Source organism: Rhinatrema bivittatum, chromosome 2 (genome assembly GCF_901001135.1).
Source record: "Rhinatrema bivittatum chromosome 2, aRhiBiv1.1, whole genome shotgun sequence".
NCBI classification, from domain to species: domain Eukaryota; kingdom Metazoa; phylum Chordata; class Amphibia; order Gymnophiona; family Rhinatrematidae; genus Rhinatrema; species Rhinatrema bivittatum.
The window spans coordinates 402,955,336-402,970,257 of record NC_042616.1 but is presented as its reverse complement, the minus strand read 5'-3'; the positions used below and the strand labels follow the sequence as shown (position 1 = coordinate 402,970,257).

The window sequence follows — 14,922 nt, the reverse complement described above, 5'->3', positions numbered from 1 at the left end:
CGCGACGATCCGATTCCCTGCCCCTCCCAGCCGAAATCGATCGTTAAGACGATTGATCACACGATTCACATCTCTAAAAATTATACAGCTAACTTACAGAGTCATTTATCAAATCGTGTTATGGCATGCGAAAAATGCCGTAATGCATGGTGCGATTCAAATTTTTAAAAGGGGAGGGATTGGGGAGGAGTCGGAGGCGGGAATTCTGTATAAGTGGGGTGGGTTTGCCAAGCTGTAACGCATGATAACGCAGTTTTAATGCCGAAAATAACTACACCTTTTTCAATTGTGTTAAGCAGTGTGATGTCATGTGATATGCCCATAATGCAATTTGCTATTTTTTTGCAAATTCCATTTTGGGCATTTTTAGGCTGAGAAAGGGCCTGAGATATGGGAGGAGAGTAGGGGAAGGGCCTGGGGAGAGGAGAGAGGAAAGAGAGAGAAAGCACCTCTGGGGGTGGCACTATAGTAAGCAGCTATTTATGCTACTATAGGAGGCCCACCTAGCAACTTGAGGTGAGGTTTAGGTAATAGTGTAGGTGTTAGGGGCCACTTTTATATGCAGAGTGAGACGTACGAACAGAACAGTGCATTTTTGTTGTTGCATCCGTTGGTTGCAGATGGCTGTGACCGCTCTGCCTTACCGCAGCACTCTGGTGCCGAGTGCCGCGGGCCTCAACGTTCTCAAACGAGCATGGGCATCCCCATCCGCCATGCTCACTCCCGTGGCCTCCTAGGGTGCGAACACGCACATCTCTGACGCTCAAGTACATGTCATGGCGGGAACCGCTGGGTCGGCCCCACTGCATGACGTCAATACCTCCGGGTATATTAAGCCTCCTCTTCCGCTACACCAGTGAGTTAGCAGTCTTCTCTTTGCTACTCTGCCTGCTCTAAGCTGCCAGCTTAGAAGCTATCACTTGCTAAGGGCCTTGCTCCTCCTGAAGCATTGGATACCCGCTCCACGGGGGTCTTTTGCTTCTATTACCCTTCGGGGCCTCACTATCTAGACAACCGCTCCTCGGGGGTCTTGTCTCTCTCTCTTTTCATTACAGGATTGGACTACCGGGTTCTCACTCCTCGAGGGCCTGTTCCTCACTATCCTGCACGACGGACCTTCGGTTCCACTATTCTACATTCAGGAAGACGCCTGCTCTCCATGAGTGCCTCCATGAACCGGTGCTCCAACTCCACCCACCAGCCGTGGCATTACCTGCTCTGCAGACTCCTGCATATCGTGAACATCTGGGTGAGACTACACTACTGAGCCTGTTGAGCATATTGGCACCTCTTGGATCGGTGCATTATCTTCCTACCTTACCATCTCTATGGCAGTGTAATAAAGACTTGTCCCATACTGTGTCTGCTAACTGCTCAGCCAATCACTGTGGTTCCTCTCAGGTTCCTCCCCATGGGTGGAGTCATGTCCACTGTGACCAAGGGTCCACTATGCCTCAAACACAACACTTGTGAAATTTGATGTCCTTCGGAGTAAGTAAACTCACACAATGATGAGATTTGTGCAATGTTCGCTTAACCTAGCTTGATGATACCCAGGTAGACAGTTCTCAGGCTAGGTTGAGAGAACATTGTACAAATGTCAGCGTTGTGTGAGTTTCCTCACTCCGAAGGACATCAAATCTTCACAAGAGTATACTGTTCTGTTCGTGCGTCTCACTCTGCATATAAGAAGGGCCCCTAACACCAACACTACAACCTAAACCTCACCTCGAGTTGCTAGGTGGGCCTCCTATAGTAGCATAAATACCTAACTACTACAAGGGCTCTATAAATAGTTTCTCTCTTTCTCTCTCTCTCTCTCATGAAATGAGCACTTTGCATGTAGCAAAATACAATTGTGTAGATATTAGTGAAAAGTTAACATACTTTGCAGTAATACCTATACAAAGCACTAAGATAACACACATTGTGAAAATAGGCTATTACCAAAAAAACCCTTTTCCTATCCCATGTGTTTTGATAAATCTAAGCCTAAGCCGGAAAGATATGAAAATTGACTAAGGGGCGGATTTTCAGAGCCCTGCTCGCCTAAATCTGCCCAAAACCGGGCGGATTTAGGCGAGCAGGGCCCTGCGCGCCGGTGAGCCTATTTTACATAGGCCTACCGGCGCGCGCAGAGCCCCGGGACTCGCGTAAGTCCCGGGGTTCTCCGAGGGGGGCGTGTCGGGGGGGGTGGGCCCGGTCGTCGCGGCGTTTCGGGGGCGTGTCGGCAGCGTTTTGGGGGCGGGTACGGGGGCGTGGCTACGGCCCGGGGCGGTCCGGGGGCGTGGCCACGCCCACCCCCAGGTCGCGGCCCGGCGCGCAGGAGGCCCGCTGGCACGCGGGGATTTACTTCTCCCTCCGGGAGGCGTAAATCCCCGGAGAAAGGTAAGGGGGGGATGTAGACAGGGCCGGGCGGGTGGGTTAAATAGAGGAAGGGAGGGGAAGATGAGGGGAGGGCGTTAGAGGATTCCCTCCAAGGCCGCTCCGATTTTGGAGCGGCCTTGGAGGGAACGGGGGTAGGCAGCGCGGCTCGGCGCGTGCCGGCTATACAGAATTCATAGCCTTGCGCGCGCCGATCCAGGATTTTAGTGGATATGCGCGGCTCCGCGCGTATCTACTAAAATCCAGCATACTTTTGCTTGCGCCTGATGCGCCAGCAAAAGTACGCCTATTCGCGTTTTTTGAAAATCTACCCCTTAGTGAGCCAGATAATTTAACTCATCCCCGGAATACCTCTTTTTTATGCAGCCAATTTATATCCAGATAATGACTTATTTGGCTATAATTTAGTTGGATAAATGGCCAAATATTTTAAAAATTGTCATTTATATGGTTATCCATCTAAATGGCTTTGATATTGACCTCTTCAAGTCTTTAGATATCTGTGTTGGCTGGCAATGTCCAGTCCTGCTGTGTTCATGTGGTCTAATCCAGCCAGGTAAAACCTCGATTCTGCTGATGTATCTTGTGCTATCCTAGGCATGCTTTTCTTTGGTGTTCACCAAAATGAATTTCCTGTAAAGGCTGTACTAGGATTAATAATGTCCTAAATCTAGGTGGTAAATTATTGCAACAAATATACAAATTTAGTAAGCTCTCATACCCAGAAATCACCAGCATTAATAAAGGCTAACAAAACAAGAACAGGACAATTTGGTCAAGGTTTCAGCAAACGCTAGAGATAATATAGGGAGACAAGTTCTTTCTATACCTGTGGATACCTATAGATCCCTGTAAGTGTTGCAATTACATGTGATATCATTGAAGAGTGGCTTCCAATGAAACCAGCCACCTGTCCTTGATGGTGACAGCTAAAGCCAGGAACAGGGTCCATTTCCCCTGATAAGATCGTCAGAGTACTACATAGTGATAAAAATGCAGAAGTGCAAGAGTCAGCAATATGGAAACCCAGAGTGATGTTTGGTAATATCTCTGAATTTTGGTTGATCTCTTGAATGGCAAAATAAAAGGCCAACAGATTCCAATAGTTATGTAGATTCAATCTGTGAACAAGTAACATATGTTTAACAGATATTAGAAAACATCATGATTGATTTATATATTCAAATTGAGAGAAAGCATAAACTAGGGAAATCTCTGCAAATTCACCATAATCCTGAGCTGTAGCACTTTCTCCTATTCTACTACAGAACCCTATCACCAAAGTCTGCCAATGTTCCTCTACTCACTACTGCAGCATGTTGTGCTTTTAGTTTTGAGACCCCTCCCCCATCCCCATATCTGCTGGTACATCCCAATCCCAACCTGCATCACCTTTGCTAGAACCTTCAAATACACATGGACTCAATCCTGATCTGTAGGCTCTCCTCCCTTGCTTGTCCCAATGATGGACCTAATACCAATCCTTGCTCCTCAGCTCACCTTCTAATCCAATCCAATCTGTTTTATTTTGATAGCCCGCTAATCCAAAGTGTTCAATATGTTAAGCATAGCAAATCAAATAAACAACATACAACCCTAATGCTTTCTGCAGGATATCTGACACCAGACTGCTTTTAGAGACTGAGGTCAGAACTATATAATATATTTATTTAAAACACTTTTATTCTTCCTAATTCAGCTTTCAATCTTTCTAAGCAGATCACAAATTAATACACACACAATAATATTTTATAAATAATGTGTTACATTAGTACACAACATTCATTCATATAGAAAATCAATGATCATTGAACATGCAGTCAGATGCAGAATAAAACATAATTTGAGAACCTTTCATAAAAAAAGGTCTCTCTCTTCAGGTAAGTCTTTAATTATTTTTGTCAGCTTCTGTCTTAAGTTCTAGTGGGAGCTTATTCTACAATGTGAATCTCACCACTGAGCAGGCTCGTTTGTGAGTTGTTTGCGATCATCACTTTCTTGCAGAGGGAACTGATAACAAGGACATATCTGTGGATCATAAAGTCTGGTGGAAAATATTTTCCTCAAATGTCTCCTTCAGGAAGAAAGAGTTCTCATTGTGTAATATTTTGAAACAATGTTATTATTTTAAAACAAATTCAAAAACATACTGGGATCCAATGTAGCTCCGACAACCAAAGCAAGATGTGATCTTCACATTGACAACCAATAGTTAATCTGGCTGAAGAATCTTGGATTATTTAGAAAGTATGCATCTGGACTTTTGGCAGGACAACATAAAGGGGTAGATTTTAAGAGGCGCGCGAACAGCCTACTTTTGCTTGCGCATCAGACTCAAGCAAAAGTACGCTGGATTTTAGTAGATACGCGCGGAGCCGCGCGTATCCACTAAAATCCTGGATCGGCGCGCGCAAGGCTATCGATTTTGTATAGCCTGCGCGCGCCGAGCCGCGCTGCCTCCCCCCGTTCCCTCCAAGGCCGCTCCGAAATCGGAGCGGCCTCGGAGGGAACTTTCCTTTGCCCTCCCCTCACCTTACCCTCCCTTCCCCTACCTAACCCACCCACCCGGCCCTGTCTACACCCCCCTCTTACCTTTGTCGGGGGATTTACGCCTCCCGGAGGGAGACGTAAATCCCCGCGCGCCAGCGGGCCTGCTGCGCGCCGGGCCGCGACCTGGGGGCGGGTACGGAGGGCGCGGCCACGCCCCCGGGCCGTAGCCACGCCCCGTACCCGCCCCCAAAACGCGGCCGACACGCCCCCGAAACGCCGCGTCGACCGGGCCCGCCCCCCGACACGCCCCCGACACGCCCCCCTCCGAAAACCCCGGGACGTACGCGAGTCCCGGGGTCTGCGCGCGCCGGTAGGCCTATGTAAAATAGGCTTACCGGCGCGCAGGGCCCTGCTCGCCTAAATCCGCCCGGTTTTGGGCGGATTTAGGCGAGCAGGGCGCTGAAAATCCGCCCCAAAGTGAATTTCAGTAGTCCAATTTGTTCAAAAATTTTAAGGTGCATTTTCAAAAGTTTATGTGTGTAAAATTAGCACTTACACATGTAAAATAGCACGTGCTCACGTATATGGTATTTAATAAACCCAAACATACAAGTATAAGTAAGCATGCCTGAGCAAACGTGTACGTGTAAATAAAAGGGCGGTCCAGGGCTGCTCCTGGAAGAGACAAACATTTATGTGTTCAAGTTGCTATTTTAGATCCTGGGAAAGTGCTGTACATCTGTTATTTGCATATATTTACACCAGCTAATTATCTGTGGAAGGGAGAATAACATTCTTTAATCCCAAATATGGAATGGGTGAGGGGTGTGGGTAGACTGCAGAACCAGGAGTGCATCGATGACATGAAGAACTGGTAGACAAATTTGTAAAATTGGTAATTTCCTTGTCACATGCATGTTATGAAATATCCTGATTTAAACGAATAAAACCCAACTCAGGGGGCAATAATGTTTGTAAATTGCAGAGGTAAAATGCCTACATCTCTAAAAATATGTGAGTATAGAAGTTATGCGCTACGTATACGGATGAAAATATGATTTATCCAGCTAAGTCTTGAAAGAGGCACTTATCTGGACAAGTTCTGACTTATCTTGCTAAGTAGCAACAAAGCTGCAACTTAGACGGAAAAGTCTTAAAACGTAACATATCCGGCTAAGTCAGATACCAGATAAGTCTAACAAAGCGTTACTTATCCAACTAGGCCAGAGAGTCAGATAAGTACCACTTTTTAGACTTATCTGGACAGGTAATATAGCAAGATAAGTAGCGTTTGAAGACTTACCTAGCTATCTTAGCTGGCTAAATAGCGCTTTTAAGATTTATACAGCTAGAAGTACCAAAATGCAGAATATAAATCAAAAAATAAATACATAGTGGCTTTGCTGTCGCTTATCCGGATAAGTCTTAAAGGTGTTACTTAGCTTGATAAGTCTTCAAATGCTACTTATCCGGCTATCTTACTTATTCAGATAAGTCTTTAGAAGTGCTACTTAGGCGGATAAGTAGCACTTTTTAGGGATTATATGGGTATGTTGAAAGTACATTCCATGTATCTTTTAAACACGTGTGAATATTCTAGCATAGATTTATGCAGTTTACATCGTACATGTGTATTTAAGTACACGATATAAAATGAGCATGAGCATGTGTGCCCCTACACATAAAATGTGGATTTCAGCACTGCATTTAACTGGGGATGTAATGTGAAGTCAGTGTCCATCATAAATAACAGATCACAAACCTTATTTGAAAGAGAATGAACTTGATCATTCAATTGTATATCATGAAGGTCAGCAAAGGTTTTTTCCCATGATATCTAGAAAAGTTTGGTTTTTTAATGTTCAGAACTAAACTATTAAGCCACGTCCGCTCTTATGAATGCTTAATTTTGGTTTGTCCACATAAGTCTTCTAACATGATTGAAAGAAGGGTGTGAAACAGAGAGCTGTAAACTCAGATGTGGCACAGCCCAGGACTAACTGTCTTCTCCTATGCTGATCTATCCTCACATTGAATTCTTTTACATTTCTTCTCTGACCAGCGTTCACCTGAGTGCTATAGCAGGGAAGAGGTCAAATTGCTTTGAAACATGGCAGCACACACACTGTGGTGCGATTTTTGAAAGAGCTTAGTCAAATAGCCCTGATCTATAACTGCCCTTAAGAACATAAGAACATAAGAAATTGCCATGCTGGGTCAAATCAAGGGTCCATCAAGCCCAGCATCCTGTTTCCAACAGATGCCAAACCAGGCCACAAGAACCTGGCAAGTACCCACACACCAACAAGATCCCATGCTACTGATGCAATTAATAGCAGTGGCTATTCCCTAAGTCAACTTGATTAATAGCAGTTAATGGACTTCTCCTCCAAGAACTTATCCAAACCTTTTTTGAACCCAGCTACACTAACTGCACTAACCACACCCTCTGGCAACAAATTCCAGAGCTTTATTGTGCATTGAGTGAAAATGAATTTTCTCTGATTAGTCTTAAATCTTCTACTTGCTAACTTCACGGAGTGCCCCTAGTCCTTATTTTATCCAAAAGTGTAAATAACCAATTCACATCTACTTGTTCAGGACTTCTCATGATTTTAAAGACCTCTATCATATCCCCCCTCAGCCATCTCTCTAAGCTGAACAGCCCTAATCTCTTTAGTCTTTCCTCATAGGGGAGCTGTTCCATCCCCTTCATCATCTTGATCATATAAAAGAATGCTCATTCTTTCACAAGGTGCACACTTTTATCCTCATTGACAGAAGGCATTCATGGGGGTGGGGAGAGAGCAGAGCAGGAATATAACGCACACCAATTTCATTTATTCTGCACAGAGATTTTGCAGTTGTACAGTCCATCGATACTTTCTAACAACAACAGAAAAACTCCACAAGGCAGTTGACCTTTGAATATTAGATCCAAGATCCATGGGAACAAAAGTACCTATGAAAGGCAAAACCCGAGCAATAAACAGAGAAGATTTTACATGCTGGTACTGGAGGCTATCCTCACCTACTGCGTGTGCTTTTGGGTAACTCCATGAATCCTATGAAATTCTCTCCTATGGCTGTGTTCCATGTTGTACACTTAATCATCTTATTTCTGTGATGCCCTTCATATTTAGCAAACACTGGATTCTACTTACTAAGCATTTTTCCATTAGACACAAAATAAGAGAACACCATTAGCATACAGCCCCCACAGATTTCAGTTTACAGATTGTTGTCACTCACTCTCAGTTAACTTTGCAGGGGAAGAGCCTAATATTTTCTAATGCAGGGGTTCTGAACCCAGTTCTCAGTGTCCCGAAGACTGGGTTGAGAACCATAGTTCTAAGGACATGAAAGCATTCATAAAATACTGTCAGAGAGATGCAAATAAGGTTAGAAAATTACTTACAAAATGCATTTGTGGGCACCAGGGGACGTTCTATAATATTCCGTAGGTATGATGGTAGCATCAGATATCCGAATTATCCCACCCAAGATCAGGTCCCCTCCACTGAAGTAGCCCTTTGCTGTATTATCATTTGGAAAACAGAGAGATCTAAGTGGTCTCTTGTTTTCAGTAAGAACTGCAGAAACTATCATCAAGACCCCACTCAGTCCCAGAAACATGGGATGCTGAAACATTTCCTCTTTCCCAAGACTTCTGTACTGGTTCCAGTTTAGCCTATGGTTTTATCATATCTTTGCCTTGCATGAAGCACAGGTTGACTGCAGTGTGAGCAGAAGATATTTGGAGACTGTTTTAAAATATTTTTGCCAGCACCCATATAACCAGGGATGTGTTTCTTGATCCATATGGATGTGTAGTTCAGGCAGCTGCTGCTATATGTAGCCTTGGTCCCTGCTGCACTATAATTGCAGGGTAGAGGCAAATAAGGTGCACAGCTGTGATGATATATGTCTTCACATCTCTTGTGTATTGGAGATAAAATTGTTATTTGGATGAATTAATATAATTATTATTATTTCAACAAATTTATCAGAGAAGAAACGGAACCTAAAAAACATGTTTTGCTCTGAAGTCTGTTTTCAATCTTGCATTCTCCTGGATTATGTTTGCATGATGAATGATACCATGACCTTGAAATTGAAGGCAAACAATGTAAGCCAAGGCTTCCCAAATGACTGCTACACACTCCTATCCATGCCTGGCCCGTGCATGGGCCTGCTCACCTTCATAGTTCCACGGCAGGTCCCAGGTCGGCCTCCCTAGCGGCAGCTGCTAGTGCTTCCAGGCCCCAGCGTCCCGAGGTGGCAGCCACCGGGTCTTCCAGGGCGCATCAGGCCTCATGCCGGAGCTCGGCGTCCTCGGCTGTGTTGGCCACGCCCCTACGCGCACGCGGACTGCCCAGCCTCTTGTAGAGCCAAGGGCGGGTCCTAGCTCTGTGGTGCGCCCTGATTGATTACCGGATATAAGGAAGTCACTGCTTGTACTTCCTTGCCTTGGCAATCAGGTCGGCATACGCTAGATTGTCACTGCGTCTGAACCTTGTTCAAATTTTGTTCCAAGTCTCTTTCCAGGATCCTCCTGTTCCAGTTCTGTTCCTGCCTTGTTCCTACTTGCTAGAACTCCAGCATTCTTCTGTTCCTGTTCATCTGTCCATTCCCCTAGGTAGTAGGGATGTGAATCGTTTTTTGACGATTTAAAATATCGTCCGATGTATTTTAAATCGTCAAAAATCATTAGAGGTGATATATAATAGGAATTCCCCCAATTTATCGTCAAAAATCATAAATCGGGAGAAGGGGGAGGGAAAGGGGGAGGGCGGGAAAACCGGCAAACTAAAACAACCCTAAAACCCACCCCGACCCTTTAAAATAAATCCCCCACCCTCCCGAACCCCCCCAAAATGTCTTAAATTACCTGGGGTCCAGTGGGGGGGGGGGGGTCCCGGTGTGATCTTCCACTCTTGGGCCACGGGTGCGTTGATAATCCAATCCAATCCGTATTGCAAAATGGCGCCGGCCGTATGGCCATATTGCCGTATTGCAAAATGGCGCCGGCCGTATGGCCGTATGGCCGGCGCCATTTTGCAATACGGCAACACGGCAACACGATTCGAGTGTAGGAGGTCGTTCCCGGACCCCCGCTGGACTTTTGGCAAGTCTTGTGGGGGGTCAGGAGGCCCCCCAAGATGACCAAAAGTCCCTGGGGGTCCAGCGGGGGTCCGGGAGCGATCTCCTACGCTTGTGACGTCGGGGGACAGGAACCAAAATGGTGCCGGCGCCATTTCTATCAACGCACCCGTGGCCCGAGAGTGGAAGAACACACCGGGACCCCCCCACTGGACCCCAGGTAATTTAAGACATTTTGGGGGGTTCGGGAGGGTGGGGGATTTATTTTAAGGGGTCGGGGTGGGTTATAGGGTTGTTTTAGTGTGCCGGTTTTCCCCCCTCCCCCGATTTACGATTTACACGATATTTAAAAAAACAAAACCGCGACGATCCGATTCCCTCTCCCCCCAGCCAAAATCGATCATTAAGATGATCAATCACACGATTCACATCTCTACTAGGTAGTACCTCCAGACTGTCTTACTGGTACTGACCTCAGCTTGCTCCTTGACCTGCCTGCTTGCTACCTGCCTCCTGACTCCAGTCTGTTCCTCGACCTGCCTGCCTGCTGCCTGCCTCCTGAATCCAGTCTGTTCCTCGACCTGCCTGCCTGCTGCCTGCCTCCTGAATCCAGTCTGTTCCTCGACCTGCCTGTCTACTGTCTGCCTCCTGACCTCAGCCTGTTCCTAGACTCGTCTGCCTGCTGCCTGCCTTCTGACCTCGGCCTGCCTTTGACCTCATCTGACCTCCGGTACCTGACCCCTGCTTACCTGACTACTTCTTGGACTGACTCCTGGACTCTGACCTTTGCCTGCTTGACCACGTCTCTAGATTCTGGTTCTGTTGCTAGCCTTGTTATCACCTACGCTATTCTGGTCCTCGTTCCACCTGACCTCCGGTCTCGAACCTGACCGCGCTCCCCTTCTGTCTGTGGGCACGTCAGACTTCCATTCTTCCAGGAGACCCTGTGAGGCCCACTTAAGTCCAAGTGGTCCGGGTCCCTACGGGCTCCTCCTGGGGGGACCTCTGGCTTCCAGTGGTGAAGATCATCCTGGCCTCTGTCTCCTCCAGTGCTCCAGCCCTGGGGGCAGTTCCTTCCTGGTCCCTACCAGGGAGCCATTCTCTACTGCTCCAGGACAAGGGTCCACCCCCAAGTGCAACAAGTTGCCAAGGCCATGGGCTCGGCGGACTCTGCCACCTCCAGGGCCCTACTGGGTTTGGCCACCACAGTTAAACAACATCATCAAGCTTTGGAAATGCTGGCCTCTTCAGTGGAAGAACTTCATTCCCAGCTACAAGATACAGCTTTGACCACTCCTGTGGGCCTCTCGGGCACTATTCTTCCCAAAGCATCATTGGCACTTCCTGTACCTCCCAGATATAATGGGGACCCACACTCCTGTCGTGGCTTCATTAATCAGTGCTTCATGCGGTTTGCACTGCAACCCTCGTTGTTCTTGAAGGAAATCACCAAGGAGACCTTCATCCTGTCTCGTCTGGAAGGGAAGGCTCTTTCTTGGGCTTCTCCCCTATGGGAACGTTCTGATCCTATCCTTTCCAAGTTATCAGAATTCATAGTTCTCTTCAAACAGACCACAACGTTTTCTTGGCTTTACCAATTATTACCGGAGCTTCATTGCTAATTATTCTTCCCTAGTTGCCCCGCTCACCACGATGACTAGGAAAGGGGCCAACACTCGGGTATGGACATCCATAGGCGTCTTTGCCGGAGACGATGATCAGTCTTCCCGGCAAGGGAATCAGGTCCTCTAGAGATGTGGGAGTCTCACGGACAGAGAGCTCATCTTTGAGGGCACAGGAGAGTCCATCTAGGAAAATGGCTTACAGACAATCTTCTTACCACCCAAGCTCCGTGGCCAAAGTCCTAAACTCCACCGTATACTCGGAAAGGATCCTTGTCCCTTGACAGAGGTGGAGTAAGTTATGGCTGGCAAAAGCAGGAGCTGTCTTGAGCCAGTTTTCCCCACGAAACTAATGATCCTGAGAAGACTTAAACCTCTACTAACACTAAACAATTTCCGCACAGTTCTACAGGCAAGGCATCCTTGTTATAATGTAACTTTTTATGCTCCTTTAAAGTGTCACTTGTTAATTGGTTGATTATTGTTCTGCTTAGTTCGATGTAAACCGAGTTGATTTGATTTGTATCAAGAAAGTCGGTATATAAAAGCCTTAAATAATTAAAATAAAATAAAATGATATTCGCAAGCACAGATTACAGTAACACCCTACTTTTAGGACTACCACAATCTATGATTCGGCCACTGCAAATCTTACAAAACTCAGCTAGTAGGTGACATACCGGGAGGAGATAAATGTTAAAGAGTGTAGCTGACAGGGCTGATCCCTGTGGGACACCTGTTAGGAGTGTGGCTTTGTCCGAGAGTGTATTTTTGATTTGCACTTGAAAGCATCTATTGTTTAAGTATGACTCAAACCATTTTATTGTTTTATTAGTGGGTCCTATTTCTTTCAGTCTGTTGAGTAGTATTTTGGGGTTTATCATGTTAAATGCTGTAGTTCACCATCTACACTGACCATAAGAACCTTGAGCACCTTAAAGAGGCTCAACTCCTGAACCCCCGTCAAGCGCGATGGGCACTTTTCTTCGAACGATTTAACTTCGTCCTCTGTTTCCGCCCAGGCTCCAAGAACCCTCACGCTGACACACTATCCAGATTATTCGAACCTGAACATATCCCCAACGTTCCTAGCTTCATTATTGATCCTGCCTGTATATTCCTTGCTGTGACTACTACAGTTCCTACTGGGAAACCGTCGTTCTGCGAAGCTTATGTGAATGAGTTCTGAAATGGGCACATGATTCCAAGTTGGCAGGCCATCAGGGTCATGCCAGGACCTTAGAGATGTTGCGAAGACACTATTGGTGGCCCAATATGGTGTAGGATTCTCAAAATTATGTGGACTTATGTCCCATATGTGCCCAGCAGAAGCCGCCTACTGGAAAGCCCTAGGGCTTACTTCAACCACTTCCAACACCTACCGAGCCATGGTCTAGCATCTCGACAGACTTTATTATGGACCTAACTCCTTCCCAGAACAATTTCGTGATTGGGTCATCATCGACCGTTTTTCGAAAATGGGTCACTTCATCCCTCTGCCTGGCCTTCCTTCAGTCGCAGAATTGGCGAAGCTGTTTCTGAAGAACATCTTTCACCTTCACGGATTCCCCAAGGAGATTATCTCCGATCGGGGACCACAGTTTGCTGCCAAGTATTGGTGTTCCCTATGTAAGAAGTTTAACATTTCCCTAAGTTATTCATCGGCCTATCATCCCCAGGCCAATGGTCAAGCTGAAAGGACCAATTGGATCCTGAAGACATTCCTTCATTCCTATGTAAATGATCAGCAGGATAACTGGTCTGATCTTCTTCCTTGGGCTGAGCTGTCGCACAATACTCATGTTGCGACAGCCACCGATGTTTCTCCATTCTCCGTGGTATTCGGATGGCAGCCTCGACTCCCTCTCCCAGTTCCTCTGACCGTTCCTTCTCCAGGGGCACAATCCATGGCTCACACCATTCGTCAAGTATGGAATCAAGTTAAAGAGCGTCCTTCCCAAGCTGCTGAACGCTCTAAGCGTATCTCTGGCATCCATAGACGTCCGGCTCCCCTCTTCCATCCTGACCAGAAAGTGTGGCTAAGTGCTCAACACATATGAATGAGACTTCCCTCTCATCGCTTGCCTCCGAAATACATTGGACCATTCTCTATAATCCGAAGAGTGAGAGCTGTATCATATCAACTCCAGTTACCTCGTGCCATGGGTATCCATAATATGTTCCATGTGTCCTTGTTGAAGCTGTTGGTCCTCTCCTGGCCCTCACATAGAGTTTCCTCTCATCCATGGGTCTCTACAGAACCTGATTCTTCTCTCCAGGTAAGAGAGGTCCTTGATGTTCGACGACGTCGAGGAAAATAGGAATATCTCCTAGCCTAGGAGGGTTATGGGGCCGAGGAGAATTTGTGGGAACCCTCTCACAATATCCTTGATAAGGAACTCCTGAAAATGTTTCATAGGACTCACCCTGACAAACCACGGCTGCATAGGGGGAGACCTAGAAGGGGGGTACTGTTACGCACCCCATCCGCACCTGGCCCGTGCATGGGCCTGCTCACCTTCATGGTTCCATGGCAGGTCCCGGGTTTGCCTCCCTAGTGGCAGCTGCTAGTGCTTCCAGGCCCTGGCGTCCAACGGCGGCGGTCGCTGGGCCTTCCATGGCACATCAGGCCTCACGCCGGAGCTCGGTGTCCTCGGCTATGTTGGCCACACCCCTACGGGCGCAGACCACCCGGCCTCTTGTAGGGCCAAGGGCAGATCCTAGCTCCGCAGCGCACCCTGATTGATTCCCGGATATAAGGAAGTCCCTGCTTGTACTTCCTTGCCTTGGCAATCAGGTCAGCTTATGCTAGATTGTCACTGCGTCTGAACCTTGTTCCAGTGTTGTTCCAAATCTCGTTCCAGGATCCTTCTGTTCCAGTTTTGTTCCTGCCTTTTTCCTGCTTCCTAGAACTCCAGCGTCCTTCTGTTCCTATTCGTCTGTCCTTTCCCCCAGTACCTCTGGACTGTCTTATTGGTACTGACCTCGGATTGCTCCTTGACCTGCCTGCCTGCTGCTTGCCTCCTGATTCCAGTCTGTTCCTCGACCTGTCTACCTACTGCCTGCCTCCTGACTTTAGTCTGTTCCTCGACCTGCCTGCCTGCTGCCTGCATCCTGACTCCAGTCTGTTCCTCGACCTGCCTGCCTGCTGCCTGCCTCCTGACTCCAGTCTGTTCCTCGACCTGCTTGCCTGCTGCCTGCTGCCTGACCTCAGCCTGTTCCTAGACTCATCTGCCTGCTGCCTGCCTTCTGACCTCGGCCTGCCTTTGACCTCATCTGACATCAGGTACCTGACCTCTGCTTTGCTGACTACTTCTTGGAC

The 14,922-nt window shown here is 47.1% G+C and overlaps 1 protein-coding gene across 1 annotated transcript in view; it reads right to left on the bottom strand.

The window, feature by feature from the left end:
• LOC115083303 (vomeronasal type-2 receptor 26-like) overlaps window positions 1-14,922 on the bottom strand; it is a 71,670-nt gene that overhangs the window by 37,121 nt on the left and 19,627 nt on the right. The window contains exon 3 of the mRNA XM_029587107.1: window positions 3,215-3,506. Coding sequence (XP_029442967.1) covers window positions 3,215-3,506 — 292 coding nt within the window. The remainder of the gene's footprint in view (window positions 1-3,214; window positions 3,507-14,922) is intronic.